Consider the following 22,398-nt stretch of genomic DNA (forward strand, 5'->3'; position numbering starts at 1 on the left):
ATAGTAGCACTCAAAAAGTCATGCACTCACTCATAGACCCACTCAAACCCTCATGTACCCACTTGCAGAGCCACAAAGACTGTCACACATCCACTCAGTGACACACTCAGATCCTCACGCACCCACTCAGACCTCACGCATCCACTCACAGACCCATTCAGACACTCATTCACCCACTCACAGACCCACCCAGACACTCATGTACCCACTCACAGACCGACTCAGACACTCATGCACCCATTCACAGTCTGACTTTAACCCTCACACACCCACTCACAGACCCACTCAGGCACTCATTTACCCACTCACAGACCCACTCAGACCCTCATGTACCCACTCACAGACAAATTCAGACAGTGACGCACCCACTCACAGACCCACTCAAATATTGACACACCCACTCAAAGACCCACTCACATCATCATGCATCCACTCACAGAGCTTCTCAGACCATCACGCACCCACTCTCACATCCAGACAGACACTCTCACAACCAGAGACACCCTCTCACACCTATTCTCACACCCAGAGAGACACACCGTTCGGCCATGCGTGGTGCGGGGTTGGGTGGTTTTGGTGGTTGGCTAAAGAGCCGGCTGCCAATGCCTGCCTCGCACGGCCAAAGGCCATGTGCTGTGGTGACTGGAATAACATATAGTAAATATAATGACTTTACTGTAAAAAAAAATACAAATTCACTCAATAAAACAAAGACGTAATAGTTAGGAAATTGAATTTAAAAAAAACATAATAATTCACTTACAAAACTAAAGGTTACAGGGACTTTAAAGTTAGGTTCTGATTTTACTTGTTCAAAACCATTGACATTCAGCGGGTATAGCTAGAGTTATTTCACGTAACTATAACTTGCGCCCTGTGGTTAGCTATAATTCACAGCCTCGTCATTCACTGCTAATTACCGCAGCTATTGCATCACTGATGACGTCTATAACGTCACAAAAAATTACAATGAAACAGTAATCAAACTGTTGAAGAAAAAACTGTGCATGGCAGAGGCACTAGTTATAGTTATTTGAAATAACTCTTAACTATAACTACTGAATTTCTATGATTTTGTACTAGTAAATTAAGAACTTAAATTTAACTTCCCTGTAACCTTTAGTTTTTTAAGTGAATTTTTATGTTTTTTTAAATTCCATTTCCTAACTATAACGTCTCTGTAACCTTAAGTTTTTTTCAGTGAAAAAAAAAATATATACATATATATACACAAGAGGTAGGGAGAGACAGAGAGGGGGGAGGGACAGAGAACACACATTTTCTGGGTTTTTTAAATACGTTTTTTAATAACTATGAACATTGCAGTCTGCCTTCAGTTACACCTTAGAGCGATAATCAAGAATATGCCATTTCCTTTTTGTTTGTGTATATTTCTGCTATACTGCGTGAAGAGAAGGTAGCAAGATTTCGCATCATGTGATTAAATAAAGTATTTTTCCCCAGGCCGGTTTGACTGTGTTGGATGTGTCCAGGAATGTTGAAGCCACTGTCAACATCAGAAAGATCATCAAAGAGAAAACAAAGGTAATTGTAAACTTTTGCTCTTATGAAACAAAAGGTTAGATTAGAAGGATCCATGGCACATGAAATCATACAGGAATAAGATAATGTATTGTTTTGTAAATTGCTGGCTATGGAACTTGACAACCTTGCTTCTAGTGTCAGTTTTGATACTTACCCAAAAATGATGTGATTTGGGCAAATCAATTAATCATGTGAATGGGTAGAAAAATATGTAAAGAGTCCAATTAATGTGTAAAAACTTGAATCATCTCCATATGAAGGTTCCATACCATCTGCAGTTCATTTTCTTTTTTCTAATTTATTTTCTGGTCCATCCAGCCATTCTTTTCAAAGTCATAATATCCTTTCTGTGAACCTCTTCCAAAATCAGCTCTTTGTTCATCAAAGAGTGAATGTGCAAATAATGACTGATTCACCACAGAATTATTGAAGTGAAAAATAAATGTCTATCCCATCATGAACTGCAAGGCATGAGTTGAACGAAGAGATGCAGTAGGATCATACCTTTTGTCAGGCACATAATAGTATTGCTGTGTCCAGTTCATTACTTTCTTTATCAAAGTCTTCCTGTGAAAGGCATCAGAATGTTTCATTAGTGACTTCTCTTATTTATGATGACGTTCCAGGGCCAGTTTAATAAGTAATAGCACTAGCAGGAAGATATTCAAAACTAGAAGATGACACCCATACTTTTATAGCTTATCCTTAATCTTTCACTTATGCCTCAGATTTTTTCACATCACTTATGTAAATGTTTTCTATAGTGCCGACCTAGCCACAAGGGCAGCTGAGTACAAAGTAACAAAGTAGCAGGTCTTAAAAAAACAGAACATTATGACCAGGAACAGTAGTAAAAGTAAAGAACATTAAAAAGAAATAGATCATGAAGAAGAGTTTAAAGAGCTGCACTTTTAGACCATTAAAGAAAGCAAGTAAATTATGATTTATTCTGATGTGATGATGGATTGGGTACTTGTCCTTGGGCAAGGCCTTAAAAGATTTGCTCTGCTGTTTTCTCTTTTTTAACTTTGAGGATTTCTAGAATCAGTTTGTTTCTATTTCCAGTAATTAGTTGTCCATCTGTGAGTTTACAGTTTGTTCCTGAAGTAGGACAATCATCCATTTTGATTTAGTTTGTGAGTCGTACATCCAATCATGCTCTCAATCCTTGCACCAAGTGTGAGGCAGTGAAGTACTTTTATTATTGGTACGATGTGTCCTACATTTGTAGCTCCTATAACTAACTAAGCAACCAGCATTGAGTGTAACTCTGAGTGACTCATTGGAGGATTTGGGAAGGGCTACCATGCTTGCTTTCCCTCTATCCCGATTCGCAAGAAGAAGTGCCTTTACTGTGTTCCTGAAGTCGAAGTGTGGTATATATGGCTTCAGTTTTCTTGCTTGATGTAGTTAATGTGAAGCATATTTTGTTAGTCTGGTAATGTATTCATTCAGATTGAGATTTTGGTCAATGGTGAAACCAAGAGACTTTACGATTAGGACCAGGGGATGGCAGATGTTAAGAGGGTGAATAGTATTGACCTATTTCTTTACTTGAGGTAGAGAGCCATTGGAGAAAAGGAGTGCAAATTCCATGTTAGTCAGAGTCCTTGTCAGAGACAATGAAGACATCCAATTTATTGACATCTCTAGATACATTTTCAGTTTCTAGTGGTGGTGGGATCCAAACCTTGGAAATACGTTTACTTTTCCTTTTGTACGTCGTTATGTAAATAGTGTACATGAGCTGTAGTGGGTGCTGCTTATCACATGTAGAATATGATGAAAAGTATTAATGCATATCATAAATATATTGTAGAAACATATCTTGTGGCTGGACATTTAAGTTAAGTTAACAATTGAATATTAGATGTTTAATGTGTTATGACATGGAATAAAAGTGTTAAAGAAAATGTTCACTCATATTTACCAGTACCTAATTGGCTATTAGGGATCCAGTGTGATATGAGCTCCTAGATGCAAAAGATCACCTCGGTGTCCTTTCCCTCACTCCCAGGTTGTCTCACATATCCTATGTTTGTGTGGTATAGACTTTATTTTCAATTGCAGTCAATGTAAAGATGAACAAGGTATTAGGAGCCTGGCAATCATGTAGGTAGCTCCTTTTTTAAGGAATAAAGCATACGTCTAGATGTCCCACCATAAGCCCATCCAGCTGATCTCCACATCTACATGTGACATCCATAGCTTTCCACATAGGACATCTTCCAGGTGGGGTAGCATCAAACCATGAAGGGCTTAAAAGCAGCCAAGCCCAACATGCCTCCTTTTTTATTTTTTGCAACAGACACATAAAATAAGACATGTAAGAACCAATACCCAACTGCTATTCTGAGAGTCTTCTGTATCGGTAAGGGAAGGTCATGACAAAGAGACTGTAGGTTTTTTCAATAGATGTTTTTCTTCTTTGCTGTAGTGACAGTTTTTATTATATTGAAATTCTTCCCACAAACCTACCTCCTAGAAACTTCTGCTGTCTCAACTTTCTTTTTTGTCATTGGTGTGGGTGGGCTCAAACTGGGGGTGCTTGAAGCGCTGCTCTATAATTTCCAGCTATTTCCTCAAGGATTTCATTCTTCAGCGTGGTATGTTATTTAGCACCCCTGAAACTAGTCAAGACAAGGGGAAAAATAATAATACATTTTTTAAATGATTTCAAATATCAAACAAATTATATGGGACGTGTGGTCTTTCTCTTATGATGTGATCTCTAAATCTATTAATTAGGTTGTGGGTCTGTAAGATATAGCTGGTCATGGCCATGTTCAACCACAGATATGTTTTTTTTCCAAAATAGCTCTTAGTTAGCTTTTCACGTAATACACCATATAATCATGACTGATGTGCATTTAGTAGAAGCAGAGCCAATCGGAAGGACTCCATCGTGACCTACGTCTGCTTGAATGATAATTCGTTTTAGTTTTGAAAATATTCAACAAGCATTGTGTCCAATTATAAGCAATCAGTAACAGTTATGACAACAAACCCTCTATCCTTTATAGAAGGCACGCTTTAAGTCTTAATAAGCCAGGAGATTAGATGTCATCCATTGTTTTCTAAATATGACATGCATGGATCCATAGTACTACAGATTCATATGACTTTGATCCCTGGGACACAATTGCTTTTGAAGGCATTAACATGGACTTTGACTTTCTGTTTAAATCAATCCCCCTGACGACATGATTACTCTGCTGATATCACAAATGTGACTGCTTCTACCAATCATTGTCATTTTACAAAAGTTCTTTAGTTGAAATGTCTGGTGTCCTCAAGTGGGTTCACTTTAGGTGGTTTCACCTAATAAACAGTTTTGAAAAAGGTCTGTCTTTTGTGGGTGTTGTTTTCAAGAGCATCAAAATAATAGCTCTCCTAAGGTTGGTCCACTGGGAACTCCACGTGATAGCTTCTGCAAAAGTCTTGAATTTGGAAAGAGGTCCTCACTATATGATCGCTGACCTTTAGAGCAGCTAAAGCTCTTGTCATTTTAGCCAGTTATGAAAACCTCCAATGTGACACAGTTCCCAAATTGATTGGGTTTCTTCCAGATGAGCACTGTTTGGAGAATGCATGAAAAAAGAGAATCATCCAGCTATATATGTTTGGCCGACCTTTTGTGCAAGACAAATTATACACGGTGTGAAAAAATAAGGACGATAAGAAAGGCAAGCAGGCTCTTTCTTCCACCTTATGCACTAACAGCTCCTCCGAAACTGTTGCTCATGGCACCCTCAGGTAGAGTGAGGTCATAAGATTATTGACGGCTGTCTACAAAGAATGGAAACCCAGGGGGGCAAAGGCACCACACACCTTCCTTTTACAGTAATTCAAATAGTCCCACAAAGAACACGCCAGGTCCAAAACAAACAGCCCAAAGAACAAAACTACCAGTTTCAAAATGTGACGCCATGAGGAAATAACCCTTCTACTAGCTAAAAGATGAGTCATTTAAAGGACATAATCCTGAAGGTAAATAGGCCTCCTGTAGATGTGATTTTTCTAGCCCTCAGGATGTCCACTGTTACTGTGACCAGTGTTTAGCCCAGATGACAGAGGCAGAGACACTACCAGTACACTCCCTCCATACACTCCTAAGCTCCATGTATTTTCACTGTTTCTTTGAACCCACAGATGCCTTGATCTAGACCAACAACAGCACTCTTCACACTGTTCCTCTCATCAAACCACTTCTTCCTCTCAGCAGGGGTTTGCTGTTCCTTTTCACATTGCCACAGAGATTTTAACCTAACCTTAACCCCAGTCCATCTGCCCTGGAACAATTTTGGAGTGAGACTTCCGGCCCCGGAAAAACTTGATTCTATCTTTAACAGTGGTGGAGAGGGGAGACCACCCGTATGTTACAAGACACTCCTGTTTAACTTTTTTCCAGGCAACCTTATTAATTCTAACCAGTTGTATACCCTCTTTTAATGCCTTATCTTGCTTTTTGGCTCCAGATGATACGAAGAACCTCCAGTGTTAAGATTTTCTGCTCTTTCCAGGAGCACAATTTACCCAGTTTTCTGACAACAGAGAGTTCTGAAACTGTTCTCGGCTTCCAGAAACCTTACCACAGTACCCAGTGTTATAGCACTAAAACAAGAAGCTGCTGCCCCCTTGAAAACATGTCCATGGCCACAATAAAACGTCATTCATTCTTCACTTCTGAGATGACCTACACTGTCAATGGGAACTTCGCCCATGGCAGGAACGGGGTTGAACTCCCCACACTTTAAAATGGCCCTCTCAACCTCCAAATCAAGATCAGAATCTTTAATTTTCACAACACTTAGGTGTCCCTCATGTGGAGCTCAGTGACCCTGTTTCTAAGACAGATGGGCATGACAATATGAGTTCCACGAAACAAAAGTCCATTTCTTTCAGCCATCTTCTCCATCACACCAAAAAAAGGGCATCACTCAAAATCCTTACACAAGCTACTTGTCAGACTGCAATTCACCATCAATTCTCAACACTTGTTAAGGAGCACATCCTACTCAATTCCCTTTTTAAATTCTTCCTCCAAAATAGTGCCCAGTGTAACAACACACATGCTTTCTGCACACCACAGTTCATCTTCCTTTACTTCACCATCAGAGGAAGCTACAAGGTATTAAAGGCAATCCTTAAACCCTTCTTTATAAGAAACACCATTAACGGATTGTAGTCCTATCTTACTGTGAATACAGAACCCCACAGAATCCCTACAGAATGTCTTGATCGCTGAACATATGCCAAGAGTCTGTTTCCCAATGACTGATTAATGTAACTGAGCCTCTTGTAAAAAAAATGACACACACATAATAACTCACTTGTCCTCCCCATCCTTCTGCAGTAAAACCGCTCCCAGGCCCTTCACAGTACTTTCAGTTACAACATTGGTCCATTCTGTGAACATATGTCTTCAAGTCAGTTGCCCTGGACATCTCCCTTTTAAAAAAGGTAAACTTAGAACCATACTCTTCTTTCCAACAGAACTTAACCCCTTTTATACATATCTCTCTCAATACAGCTAACTTCAAGACGACATGTGGAATAAAACAAGGGTACAATTCCACCATTCCTAAAAAAAAAAAGAAAAAGACACCACCTTCCTCCTTGCCCTTTAAAATCTAAAAATTACAAATGTTATCAGTTAAATCCTTTGTCATTCTTTCACCCTTATGTGAGATGGTGCGGTTTAATGAGGTCACCCAGCAAGTCAGCATCACTCTTTGAAAAACTGGTGCCACTGAAACAAGACCAAATGGGATCCTAACAAACTACTATGAATCTATTAGAGTAACAGGCCCAAGGGATAGATGGGCTATCTGCTGATACTAAAACATAATCCTTGTCTGTGGGTGCAAGCTTCGACCCCGTAGTTTTTGGCTATAATAAGTGGTGAAGACATGCTTGAATCCTGGGAAGGAAGTATAAGGGTTTCACTTTACAAAAAGGGGCCTCATGATTCTCACAAGAGTTATGGAATGATTACCTTGTTGGACATTTCAAGTAAATTCTATGCTAAATGTCTTTTACATGCCTTGAAAGGCTGGATATTAAATGAGGCGGTGCTTCCCAAAGTGCACTTCGATTTTTGAAGGGGTTACTTCACACTTGATGGATATCTATTATTGAAACTGTTGGCTGAGGATTATGACTTTAAAAGAAACCACCCCTTTATGTTTCACCTATGGATCTCTCTACGACATTTGGGCTGTTCTTTGGAAAAAAATGGCTAATTGGAATATTCCAATTGGATAGGTAAAACTGAGGGGTCATGGACAAGAGTGGAAATAGGATGTAATGGGGCATTAACAAGGAGGATGCATACAACAATGGCTTACGGGAAGGGTGTGTATTAGCGCCTTTGCTTTTTTCTATATGTATGCTGATGCTTCAGCAGTTTTAAGCCAGATTCACTCATTTCCTCCAAAAGTAGGTATGGACGTTATCTCTTCACTGTACTATGCAAAAAGTACATTTTAACATGACCTCACCCCAGTAGGCCTTCAAAGGCAATTAGTTGCTTTCTCCGACTGTTGTAGTGTGAATGATCGGACTATAAACATCTCTAAAATAAAAGTAATGGTATTTTCTAAAACTGTTGTAGAGAAAGTCAAGCAGAAGTCGTGGTTAAATGGGGCACAATTTGAGGTGTTGAAGGACTACATGTACTTGGGTCTTCTTTTAAATATAATCTTAATTTAAAAGCACACGTGGAAAAAGGAGTTAAGAGCAAGTGCCAGAGCAGGTGTTTTACAAAGACTAGAATTTTAATTTGGGCTTAAATCTTTAGAAGTTCTTAAAGAAACCTACTATTTTGAAATTATAAGTCTGCTCTTGTATAGCTGTGGAGTACTGTTCGAAATAATATTATTTGTTTGCCAGTTACTGAAATGAAGATCTGGAAAAAATGGCTTGGCCTTCCAAATGGCTTGGTTAACAGTGGATCTGGACTTGAGTTTGGCCTGACTCATATAATATTTAAGTATTAATTAATTATTTGGCCTGTCTTGTTAAAGGAGCCGCTGGCTCGCTGAGGCAGCCAATTAAAACATACTTATAGTTAAATTAATCTGCACCTTGGAGCATAAATCTGCATAACATCAAGGATAGTCTAAATATATTACCATCATTTGATATCCATTGCACATCTGTGGGCCAACTGAAAAAGGTAATAAAAGGTGTAGTTACAGATAAATGTAGAAATTGTGATCTTGCAGATGTGAGTAAAAGAAATAAGTTGCTTCATCTATTGGAAACAGCCGATAGTTTAGTGGTGCTTTACAACCACATCTGTGTGATGTACAGAGCGCTTGAAGATGGTTGTTGAAGTTTAGACTTGGGCAGGTGCCAGCCTCCATATAGTGGACGTCTAATATTCAAAGTATGGCCCGGGGGTTGCATGTGGTCCTCCTAACCTTCAGATGTGCCCCTCTGGTGTACAGCAGCACACTGCTGCTGTTTACTCAGATAGATGCTAGCAATAAAAAAGATGTTAAAGAAATAGGCAAGCATTTATTTAAAGAATAATTTGTGTTAAAGAAAAGAAGTAACTGTTGAGTCCTGCTTCACTTAACTTTAGGAGCACCTTCATTTTTAAAGCCATCTTGCAGTGAAGTGTAAACAAATGAAAAAGTTTCTACAGAATGCAAAAAGTGTATTTAATTAACATGCAGGAACTTTTCACTTTAGTACATCAGATTATATCAGCGCACTCAGAAGTATTTTTTTTTAAAGTGATAGTTTTCAAACATGAATTTGGAAACATCAATTCTCCCCCCTACCCCAACAACAATGCCAGTGGTGAAATGTGGCAAGTAGGATGTCATGTGCACCCTTTGGTGACCTGGGTTCCTATTATACAAGTAAAACATTATAGTTTTTTAAATCAAACATAGTAGAAGGTTTTGTACAGTAGACATCCTGAAGCCATGTATTTCTTTCGTCAAGTTTATGGGATAATGAAGGGAAAATAAATAAAACTATTGCCTAGGATCACACTATTTGGTAAAGTGGGGAAGCCAGGATTAATCCCAGATTTTCTGGTTTCACATTGTGCAATTCAGCAACTACATGTATATGCTTTGCTTCCCCTACACCCGCCTTACCACCAATGCCCACCCTTAACCCCCCACACTCCTAGCCCTGGCCCCATCACACCCCACTGGCATCATTGCGGCCCTCAGACACATTACAGACCACACCTTTTGGCCCCTGGGAAAATGTTTGTGAGTACCCAGGCAGTGGAGGATGATGAATCAGGATAGTGTGGGTATTTCTCCTTGCCCATTTTGTAAACATTTTCCATTGACGCTTGCTCATTTTGATAGTTTTTTGCCTAGCTTTTCTGAGAGATAGGAAAAGTTTGTTAATATCTATGGTTTGAGTTTTAAAGGTTTGTCATATTCAAGACCTTTTGAAAAGAAAATGCAGTTGTCATAATATGAAAAGATGCTATGGTATAGGGAAATTCTTATATTTTGTATCAGAACAAAGAAATACATTGACTGTCAATTTTTTAATTTTCGCTCGTATGTCCATTATGATAATTCTTTGCACTTCATGTGTTGTTATCTGGATATTTCGGGTATTTAAGTGGAATACTTTTAAAGCAGATTATTTTTCTCAGTGAAGACTATGTACATTTTCTTTTGCCCTCCACATCACATGTTGTCATAAACTCTCAAAGTCGGACTATTTTGAGCGCGTTGTTAGCCTGTCTGCCTTTAGTCCACACTCAGCACTTGATTATCTTTCACAGAACTTGTGAAAGCATCAGTTCATTGAAACATTGACTTTGCTAACACATAAGATGACACAAGTCTGGTACAAGCTACATGTTAGCTGTATCTGAAGGTCTGACTGTGGATATGTAAAGTAAACCTGTAGTCTGAGTTGACTTGTTTTCATTGTGCTAGTTCATACTGATTATGTTCTCTGATTAGTGGAAAGTCCCTAATGTAGGGTAAAAGTTAGAGGTCAACTCTATATAAACCCCATGAACTGACCACTGAATTAGGGAGGCCTTCGCACCAGGTTATTGCAAAAGGTCCTGTTGCCTCAGCATCCCTTCGTATGCTGAGAGCCAATATGGAGAGGAGTGAAGCTGAGCCCAGCTGACGTGTGTTTGCCTGCCAAGGGAACACACTCTCTCGGCTAAAATGTGATGATAGCTGTTGATCCACTGTGAACTGGTATGCAGTGTGCTAAGTACCAAGAAACTCTCAAAGCAAGTAAACTACTCCATGCTCTCAGAAGGTAGCACATATACGTAGTTGTTAGGGTTTTAAGCTGCTAGGAACATTCCAACCATGTTCAAAATATTAATAATATTCTTGCTGCAAGTAACATGCATTAGTGCTATTTTAGTTATATTCTGTGTGGATATTACTCATGTGCTAAGCAACTGGATGAGACTGTTGAAAAAAACACCTTAGACATATAGAGCCTTGTTTTGACTAGACGGATGGAAAAGCCCGACCGCCGAAGTTGTGACGGATAGGTTGCAGCCAATGTGGCAGCCTCCCGCCAGGCCCATTCCGAGTTTTCCGCTGGGTCAGCGAGTGGAAATGTAATTTCCATCCACTGGCCCAGTGGAAAACAGTCTACAGTATTGTCTCCAGCTCGTAATAGAGCCGGCGGCAATGCTATAGTGGGTAGCGTGCACCAGGACCTTTGCAGACAGTGAACATTGTGACAGTGCTGGCCAGGGGGGGCCTTGCACTGCTTAGGCCAAGTGCAAGGGCAGTGCATGGGCCCGCCTGGGGCCCCCTGCACCCTGTCTCCCGCCAGCCTTTTCATGGCAAAGTAATTGCCATGAAATTGCTGGCAGAGAAGGGGGTCATAATCTGCTGGGCAGCGCTGTTTGCAGAACTGCCCTGGAGGATTAGGACCACCAGCACCGCCAGGCCGTCGTGAGGTTGTAATCTGGCGGTGCTGGCGGTCTGACTGCGGTGCTACCGCTACTGTCGTAATATGGTGCTCTGACCGCCGCATTGGTGACAGTCCGACCGCCATTGTGAACCTGGCGGTCATTAGTCCGCCAAGGTCGTAGTGAGGCCCATATTGTCTTTTCTTGGTGCAGTGCTTGTGTATGCTCTTCGGAAGAACAAAATTGGGCTTGAATTACCACTTCGTCCCTGACCCCTATGCGGGACTGTTAGTAACCCAGAAATCATGGATACTACACCAACAGGGATGCCCCGTAGGGCTGCATGGGAGTACAATAAGTGCTGGCGCACTGAGCTACTTCCTTGGACCCGTGGATTAGAAAGCCAAACTTTGTAGACCTAGGCCAGAGCCATAGTTTACACAACAACATGGAATGTTTAGCTGTGTGTCAGGATTAAAGTACTTTGTCTTTTTCAGTAAATTTTTGTCTGGATAATGATTTATTAATTCTGGGTAGATGATTTATTGTGTTCTGCTTTTGTACTCCACATCAACTCCTTGCGTAAATCTTTAACAGTTTGACTTCCTACCCTGAGAGTCAAGTGCTGAAGGGTTTTACTAGGTGGTTCATTTTGGGTTTTAACTGTAAGGTGAAGCTCGTAGTAAAAGGCTCCCTTTGATACAATTCGAGCCTGGTGACCTCTGATTGCCATGGGACTCCCAAAAAAGTCCCCACAATATTCCTTTATATGAGTTCTATCTTCTACTCTTTGCTCATTCCCCCTTTTCCTCCCTCATTCTTGTCTCCTCTTTTCCTGCTTCTGATTTATCTTCACTTATCTCCCTTCCTCGATTACTCACTTGTTTATAATTTTCTATATTAGCTTTTGCCTCATTATTTTTTGCAATTTTTGTTTTCTATTTTTTTAACTGTGCTGTTTTGTCTTTGGCTTCTCCCACCCTGTTCTCCTTTCAGCTTTGTTGTTTTGTCTCATATCCACGCTTTACTTTAACACATTTTTGGTTCTTGTTGTGTATTTTCTCTTATTCACCTCTCATTCTCATTTACCTTTTCTTTTTCTCTTCCTTTTGTACTTATCATTCCGATTTTCATCCATCTTCTTTTTTCTTTCATCATTATTTTTCTTTTCCCTGCTCTTTTGTTCTCTTCTTTCCTGCTGTTTGTCCTTTATAGACTTTCTTCACATTTATCCTGCTTCCCTTCCCCTTCTTCTGCCCCTGCCCTCACACTACTCTTTTCTCCTGTACTTCTTTGTTTATTAAACTATTTCTCTTGTTCATTTCATACTCTAGGAGCAGCAGAGATCCAAGTTGCTGAAGAACTACAACCCGGTGCATCGCAGCAGAGTAAAACTCTTCATGTGTGGGCATGGTGGTGTTGGAAAAACTACCCTGTCTAACATTCTTCAAAAGGTAGAGCCATGATGAAAGACATTTCATTTTTAACACTGTTGACTTGGATTGCTTTAGTCTTATTTCAGAACCAAAACAGAAGACTGACAGATTTAATAGGTCAACCTGCCTTTTCTAACAATCTCTTTAGAACAATGGTTCTTAACCTGTGGTCCTCGGACCACAGGTTAAGAACCATTGGTGTCCACGAAGCCTACTCGGGGGGGTGTGCGACTACTAAAATGAAATAATATTAGCATATTTAAAAAGTTTATATACATAAAGAAGCAAAAAGGTAAATTTGGAGGAAAAAATTGTTAGTGCAAGTGCGTCGAACAAGATATAGTATAGATGAGTGGCCTTGATTGAATTTAAAAAAGCTCTGACCTTCCCATTAAAATTAAAATGTAGATTTTTTTATATTTGTTTGTGAATTAAATAAAATATTTCATCATTTTTGTATTTGTTTGCTAAAAGATTGTTTCTGTATTTTTTGTGCATTTTCTACAGTTCAAATTCTCACGCCGGGTTCCCGGGCTTCTAGTAATGATGCATTTTGGGTCCCCATATTCCAATAATGATTCTGTGAATTATCCAGTTGGGTCCCTGAGGCCAGTTTAAGTAGGCTTTCACAGAAGTCAAAAGGTTAAGGACCACACTGCTTTAGAATGTTCAGCATCCACAGGTCACGTTCCATGCACTCATTTTATTACAGTGTAAATACAAGAAGCTGAACAAGAGGGGAATAACTATGGTTATAGTCTTCTTATAAAAACACCTGCCTACCTTATTTGAAATAACAGTGAGGGGTCCTCAACTATTGGCATGATGCTCAAAAAATCTTTGTTTGTCCTTTTTTCATCATAGGGCCTATCCATAAAGTGCCACCTCATCAATTAATAATATTATTAAAGAGTGTGCTGTGAGTTTTGTATTCAAGATAAACACAGATGCTTAACTGAAGAAATATGTAACTCACTGTAAGGAGGAAACCATGCTATATGTGTACAGCTTTCACAATCTTATCATCTTTCTCCTTATGGGTGTTCTACCTGTACAATATTGGTCCCTTATTCACATGTGATCACTTGTAAAGTCTTGTTGGTCTGTAGCTGGTACATATTCAGGACATGTTTAATGAAGTTTTGTTGATATGATTTACATTCTATTAGCATCAAGCCTACACAATGTAAAAAGTAACTTAAATCACTCTTTAGAATGCCATTGGCATGTCTTTGCACATGTCAAGCGAAGTCAGTCAGGAGCATTCATTAGGACCTCTTTCCTTTGTACAGGTCTTCCTGTCTAGCTAGGCCTGCAGACCTCAGTAGTTTCCACAGACTGCCATATTTTCTCAATACCTTGCCAAAAATAAACACCAAAAGAAAACCAGTATTGTATTGGAGTACACACAATCAATGATTACCTGTTGTCTTAGCCATATCGGTTTGGACAATACAATGCCATCCTGACTGGTGTCCCTCACCTCCATCATCTCTTGCTCTGATTAAGACTGTTCTTCATTCTACATCAAGACTTTCCTCATTCGAAATGAAGGTCTATTACATCACATCAATCTTGAGACACTTGCATTATTAGATAAATAAAGATGGTCAGATTAGGTTTAAAATCTGCTGTATAACACTTACCAGGGTCTACATTTAGAAAATCAATCTTACCTGACTAAGCAGCTTACTAGTTCCAGCCAATCAGGCCTCTGGAGTAACAACTCATTCCTTCCGGAGACCTTGTAATTCAAAACTTCCATACCTCTGAAACAGCCCTTATCTGGTACTACAAGAAACCTGTTGAACTAGGAACCCAGCCCAACCGGCTCTCCTTCATTAAATACTGAAAATTCACCTCTTCTGCATGCAGCTAGAGTAACATATGGTCCTACCTTATGCCATGTCATCTTTTCCTTCTATCCTGTTTTCCCCGTTGTTAAAAAATATTTTTTTGAGATCTAATTTTCACCTGTCCTTTGTAAAGTGTCCTCGAACCTTTAGATGCAACAGCACAATAGAGAAATGTTAAATAAAGTCAACCTCACAGTTTCTACTTACTTCTTTTTATTTTATCTTGGCTGTGTCATCCCATTAGTGGTAAAAAGAAACAAGCTTTGCCTAGATCTCTCTGCCCATCCATCATCTCTGATTGAAACATGAGTTTAACCACTTTTGCAGCGGAATAGAATCAAAGTTCAGTTTTGAAGCCAAACCATTTTGATGACATGGCTATTATAATAAAGAGGAACAACTCATATACCATCCCAATTAAGAGCTGCTAGGGTTAAATCTAGTCCTATCAAGATATCGCCACTTGGCTACTTTTATAGGCATGTGGAACCTGCTGCACCATGGGATAACTGGGCCAGTTGGGTGAGCCATCCCTGTAATAGATTTCAACCAAATGTTTCTCTGCCGCTTAGAAATAGGTTCATGGTCCTGTCTGGCATAGATGACAAGGACTGAGTTTATTTAGGGGAGGAAAATGGGGCATTGACTTCTTCGGATCTGGGGGCAAACTTTCATGACCCAAACACTCCTTTACCAACTTTGCCAGGATTGAATACCCATTCGCCAGGAAGCCATGGGGGCAGTAAAGGAATAAAAAAAATTCCCTGGAACATTGCGAGATACAGCATAAACTCCAAAATAAGGTTTGGCTGTCCTTTGTTGATAACTTCGATCTAATTTGTTGCCAGGAAGCCTGGGCTTATGACAACATTGCCATATGTGGGTTCAAATCTTATTGTACTGCCACAATAACCTCCGCCGCTGGTAGAAGAAAGGGGGGCCTAGCTACCTTTGTGGCATGTTCCATTAGGAATTTGTAAGTTAAAATAATTGCATCATGGCTATGTTATCAAATTTTAAACCTCTACTTGTTGAAACAGTTTAATATTTTTTTAATTAACTTTTATTTAAATATTTTGTCAGCACATCCAGTAGGTATCATCAGCGAAGAGCTGGGCAAGTTCATTTTAGAGTGTGTTGATAAGGGGAAAAACCTACACATTAGTCATGTGGATGGGTGATTTTATTATCTCTAAATGCCCTTATGATGGGGATCGGTATGTGGATTCACTAATGTTTAAGATGTTGACGCTGGCCATTTCATACACTCGACTTATGGGGATACACTAAATCTTCCCACTAAATTTAACTTTTTCATTTGACATCCAAGATAGTGGTAAAGCAAATCCACCCACATTTATAGGTAGAGGCAAGGGCAGCACAACTGATTTCGTTTTGTTAACGAGGGATATGGTCCAGCATCTTTTGGATTACAAGGTGTGCCCGATTACATTCAGTGATCATAACCCTGTAATTTTAACATTTCAACCCCTTTGGCTTGAAAGCACACCTAGTAAGACCACATGCCCTGTTAGTTATTCACTAAACATGTGGGTTCACCCAAGGGGGTTTCATCAACCCAACAAAGTTATCTAATAACCTGGTCACTGCATATCACAAAGAGATAATGGGCTGTCTTTCTCATACCTATGATCCTGCAAATATCTTGGAGTTGCAGAGCCATATCAAGTGGGCTTGTTTCAAATAAACCATCCAAGGAGAGAGTTGGCCACTCACAGTTTAGCTATGAACGTACCACAGCACTAAACTCCCTAAAGGCAGCCATAAATCCATTCCACATACCACCACAGATATTAGAGCTGCAAGTTTAAACTACAAGCAAGCATTCCCGCAAAAGAAACATGATATTATGAGGAGTGCTTGGGAGGACTTACCTAAAGTGGTTTAGTTGAAAGACCCCATATTCTTTTGGGAAATATTGAATCCCCTTTTTATTGGACAATCCACCTGCAGAGGTGGCCTGCCACATTCCTGAACAAGACTGGGTCAATTATTTTGTATCTGTTTTTAATACAGATAATATGGAGGGCATGGATGGCAAGGAAAACAGGCCTGATCCCTCTTCTATGGAGGAAACTGGATAGCTGACCTCGTAGAATTAACTGAAGCCATTGTAAGTGCCCCCAAACGGTAAGGCCCCCGGGCTTTATTGGGTACTAAGCGATCTGTTTAAACAAATATAGAGATTTGGGCCCCCAAGTCACAAATGTGCTGAGGGCGGCAGTGAAGGGTGGTCCGATTGCCTTGTGGAGACAATCTATAATAGTTACCATTTTCCAAAAAGGCAACCAGAACTCTCCCGCATTTTATCATCCAATCTCAATGATCGATTAGACAGTGAAGATTTTAGGCCGTGTTATTTTGGGTAAATTAGAATCCTGGAAAGAGGCTAATTCCTTTTTTAGTCCAGTTCAATACGGTTTCTGACCAGGACTAGGGACCGCAGAGTAGGCCCTAAATCTCACACTTTCCCTGGGTAAATATGTCAAGGCCAGAAGAGGAGTTCTATATAAGGCCTTTATGGACCTCTCCTGCACCTTTGACCTTGTGAATAGGGAAATGTTGTGGGATTTGATGAAACAGGCTCGTATTAGAATGTGTTACTCACAAACTGGTGATTGTACAGCACCAATAAGGGTGGCTAGAGGGGTTAGGCAGGGCTGTATATTAGCTCCCTTTTTCTTTTTCTTTTCCATAAATTCCCTAGAAACAGCCTTAAGTATGTGTATTAAAGATGTCCCTAGAATTGGCACCCGGGTAGTCCCTGTTTTTGCTGTACACAGATGATGTGGTTCTTTTAGTGTGCACAAAAAAATGCCTAGAAATGCCTTTTAAATGGTTTTAATGAGTTAATGTCTGATGTTAAACTAAAGGTGAATCAGCAAAAGTCTTTTATTTTGTCATATGGCCCCAAAAGCACTAAATCAAAAACATTTTTTACAGGAGGGAGACTTATTGCTAAAGTATCTGTTTAATTATCTTGGTATTTTATTGGATGCAAACTGGCAATGGGATAGGTTAATGATTCATAGAGCACAAAAAAGGGGGGCAGCGGGTGATGCTATTTTTAGATTTTCCAAAAGGTTGGGCCAAAAGTCAGTATGGGGATGGTCCAGTTTTGTAAAAGTAAATGGTTAGCAGTGGGCACCCATGGTGCTGGCGTTTGGGGTTAGGCTGCCTCAGGGAAACTCTAGACAGCAGAAAACAGGCTGTTTGCTATTCCTAGAGCTACTGGAAGTTAGATTGGACATATGGAACTCGGACTAAATTTTAAAGAGGGACAAATTTGCCTGGCACCACTTCTCCTATGGTTAAAGGAATAAAGTACATCAAATGCAAAATTCTCAAGACAGATGTTAGTGGATTGCTAAAGCCTGGATAATATGTCTGCTACCCCATGGCTGCAATATATAAAAAACACCTTTTACAGCTTGGATATAGTCACTTATTTGATAGTCTAGAAAATATTAGTTCCAATTTCTAAACAATGCTTAAAGAGGCTTATGAGTCCTCTAGAGAGGAGACCAGACTTGCGCTCTCCCTGGATATGCCATCAGTGGCCAGGTATATGAAAATATTTACCACTGCAGGTATGGAACCATATTTAACCTGAGGGAGCATAGGCTTTTCTTACCAGGCCAAGCCTTAATACAGTCCATTTTTTAGTGGCTTTCCCCACAGTTAGCTCTTGGCAGACTTCTCTCCCTTGCTGTCCATGTGATGCATTTACTGCCCAGTCCACTTTGCACTTTGTTCTTTTCCGCACTGTATGACTCCTTCCGAATGCACTTTTTCATTCAATCCTTTCAACAAAATATTTTCATCTTATAAAGATGGGTTGATTCGCCTGCAAAGTCTTTCTTCTATCGAAATTTGCACTGCTGTCATATTATTGCTGCTAAGATCCTGAAAGGATCTTATGCACTTTAACCGATTATTGGATGATATATGTCAAAATCTTTGGCATTTTAAACTCTGCCTGCTGCTATGATTGGATGGTTTTAATGATGATTTCTTTTTAATCGTTTTAATATTTGATGCATATATGCAGTTTGGATTTTATTTGTGCTTTTATGGTTATATTCATTGGCCAAATAAAGATATTCTTGACTTGTTTCATATACTGTTTGTTGACTTCAAAAGATACATTCCTCCCTGTTTTTATTTCAAGTGATACCCAATAAGGTATTTTATTAAAACAGTAATATGAGCAAAATCAAGAAGTTAAAATCTGTGGATTGAAGCGTTTAATCTACATTTCCTTTTAACATGGATCAGCCTGCAACAGGGGAAATTGGGGAAACACTCTTTGAGGTTCAAAAACTTGGTTGTAGTAATAGTTCCAGACAAATCATTCAAAAGTTTTTGGCTGCTGGCAGGCTATGTTGATTATTAGGATTGTTCAAGACCAACACGTAGCAAAGTGGAAATCTCACCTACAATTATTTCTTGTTCTCAAATGATTTAACCTCTTGCTTTTGGGAAAGCACTTCAATGTACCACTTCATTTTTAATCTCTACCATGTGACTTTAATAGAGGCATGAAAAGAAGGGCGACCTCTGTTAATCCTCTATTAATCTATAGCCCTTGCTGAGTGATTCAGTGGTGATCCAAGATTTGAAATCTAGATTCAGGATCACAAAATCTACATCAAGATTTGTGTGGGAATATTTACTTACTTAAAACATCTTGAAAAGCAGTTTTAAGGCAAAAAGTTAAGGATCAACTGAATGTTGCGTGTGATTTCCCAAGTCTGAATTAATGGGACATAATGTGACCAAGTGCTGTTTAGAACCAGAGGCGCCTGCCCCCACATGTGAGCCATCGCTCCTCTAAAACCCTTACTTTTATTTAAAACATTTTTAGCTTACATGCATTAAAATTACTTTCCATTCCACATAATACAGTTACAAATCCTCACCAAACTGTGTTCACTATTTCCCACTTCCTAAAAGAAAAATGCCAAAATATAACAAATGTATTGAATGGGTATGTAAAAAAACAAAAAGATTTTAGTCTGACAATAATTTTCCAATAATGATTTGAAGTGGTTAGGGCTTATTTTTTCTTGTTACATTTTCGAACACTCATGGATCCAAATCCAACACCTCCCTGCACTTATTGGTCTTTCGAAACACTCTTTATGAATTCTTTAATCAACTCTCAATTCATTCCTGGTGTTCTGTGCTATCTTCACTTTGTCACTGTCATCAAAAGCAATAGCATCTTTAACCACTTCCCTTTCTAGATCATGTTGAATTTATTTTTATTTATATACAAAGCCACCCCCCTCCTGATCATTTACTACCTTCTTCACTGATGATGAATGACTAACCTTGAACAACCCTGTCTTCTTCCTGCTGAGTAACATTCTTCATCCAGTCTCTCTTCTCCATCTGTTTTTATGAGTATTATTAGTATTGCGCTTATTACTCAGTTGTGCCCCACTCCTAAACCAAAGCTTGTTGTATTATCATAGTCCAGCCATTCATTAATTTCTGTAATACCCATTATCATCCATAACTGTTCACAAAATTAGTATCAACAATATACTCCTTGCCATAACATCAAAGGTAAAAACATTGTGGTCAACATTTCATAGGTTAACTCTTTTTGAGCTATAAAACATTCTGGTTTATACAGTTGTTGCACCTTCATCTATTAGTGTGTATTTACTGGTAGATTTTGAAACCAATGCAGATGTCACCCTGCAGTGACGTGCAGATGACTTAGACTATATCTCAGGGTACCCGATCTCATTGATGTCACCTGCCTGGTGGGTTTATAACTTTTAGTAGTTTAAACTAAAATTATTTGTCACCGAATCAACCCCCATCATCAGGTTGAGGCAAAGGGATGTTATGAACCCTTACATCTCTCCAGTGTTGTTCTCACATTTCAAACATCTATAATTTATAGTACTCTAACCTCTTCGCCAACTGGAAGCCTTTTGCATGGATGAAAACACTCAATGTTAGGAAGGACTTAACAGAACTTTAGACATATTTGGCTTTCTCATGTTGTTTTACTAAACTCATAACATCCTTAAACCTTAGTAGATGCTATAGTTTGAATCAGTCTCATCCAGCTTTGCTCTATAAGGAGCTAAACACTTTGAATTTTTTCTGTCTACATATAAAATTGCACAATATGCTCCATGGCATGAAATGTTGTGTTTCTTCAAATAATGTTTGAACTGTGATCCAACTCTAGTGTTGTATTCGTCTGATAGAATAGGATCTGGCCACTCTCCGAAAAGCTAATGGCACGCCTGGGGGCAGTGTTACATGCAGCATTGAGTTAAGTATTAATACCTCCATTTTAGTTCTCATTACTCTAGAGTTAAGATCTCTCAATTGAGTGCCAGTGGATTAACATTTCATAAACTTAATGAAAAGATGGCACCCCCATAACAGAAATTAAACTGTTTGCCCCTGAAAAAATGCACTAGATTATTTGAATTTGTTGCCTTCAGTTTTCTCTCACACTTTTTTCTGTTTTGCAAGCAGGAAGGCATCATCTCAAGACTTCAGTATCTCTTTGTTAATCCCGAAACTCCACTCTCTACACAAGGTGTTCATATCACTCACACTGATTTGGCAGGTAATAAATATGGTGAATTGGTGGGAAAATGTATTGTAAAATGGCTACTTGAATACAATGACTGCTTAGTGATGTGTGACTGGTTGGATAATGGTCAATGTATATATTTCAGCACTCACATTGCACCCATTGTGTGCTAGTTGACGTTTATTTCTCTGGAGAGGAAAGTCAGAGTTGATACTTGTGAGCTGCAGTTTGTGAATTAGTGGTTGAATGGAGCGCAGTGTGAATTTGAAGTTAGCATTACATGCATTGATTTTGACATGCTCTCTGGAAGTGCTATGTAGATGCCACTCTCTCCCTGCAGTTTCAAACTTAAAACTGGGCAGCTACTGCTATTGGCATATTAAGCAGATGAAAACGTCCTCCTGTTCATTTCCCCAGAATTTAGCATCACCAGTAGTCATGTCCCTGATTCTGTCATGCCTTGACCATGAGAATTCTATCTATTTGGGACTCCTCAACAAGATCTTCAGATGGCTTCAATTGGTCAAATATACCTCAACGCAACATATGCCTGGAAATAAGTGAAGAGACCATAATACTTCTATACATAGAAACCTCCATTTGCTGCCAAGATTTGTGCTCTGTTTTAATCATTGTTGCTTGTACATAAGGCTATCCAACATTCCTAACCTACTTTTTGGGTCTCCAACTTCTAGTGTCATGCCCCACAGCCCTCAATTTGCTGCTTGGACCAGTGGCTGCTGAGAGTCCCACTACCAATGTTGTCTCCTTTGCAGAGAGGATTTTTTTCTGTGACAGTCGCTCTCTGACCATACTCACAGTCTTCAACAGGAAGCTGAAAACCTTTCTTTTAAATTTGTTACACTTAGGGTTTTTCATTTTTTTCTTTTTCTCTTCCCTTTGTCTTGTTTTTCTTCTCTCTTCTCTCTGTTCTGTTTATATTGTAGTTCTCTCTGTTCTGTTTATATTGTAGTTCCATGAAATTCGATAGTCTAAGTGCTCCACAAGATACACACATAACATACAGAAACAGAATTTGGACACTACTCAGTGATTGTATATGTATTTGGATTGGAATATTGCTTGGTG

At 39.3% G+C, this 22,398-nt stretch overlaps 1 protein-coding gene across 1 annotated transcript in view; it reads left to right on the plus strand.

Moving 5' to 3' along the window:
- LOC138288154 (death-associated protein kinase 1-like) overlaps positions 1 to 22,398 on the plus strand; it is a 238,999-nt gene that overhangs the window by 155,266 nt on the left and 61,335 nt on the right. Inside the window, exons 10-12 of the mRNA XM_069229452.1 lie at positions 1,465 to 1,545; positions 12,760 to 12,879; positions 21,249 to 21,342. Of these exons, the coding sequence (XP_069085553.1) occupies positions 1,465 to 1,545; positions 12,760 to 12,879; positions 21,249 to 21,342 (295 nt within the window). The remainder of the gene's footprint in view (positions 1 to 1,464; positions 1,546 to 12,759; positions 12,880 to 21,248; positions 21,343 to 22,398) is intronic.

Source organism: Pleurodeles waltl, chromosome 4_1 (assembly GCF_031143425.1).
Source record: "Pleurodeles waltl isolate 20211129_DDA chromosome 4_1, aPleWal1.hap1.20221129, whole genome shotgun sequence".
In the NCBI taxonomy this organism is placed as follows: Eukaryota; Metazoa; Chordata; class Amphibia; order Caudata; family Salamandridae; genus Pleurodeles; species Pleurodeles waltl.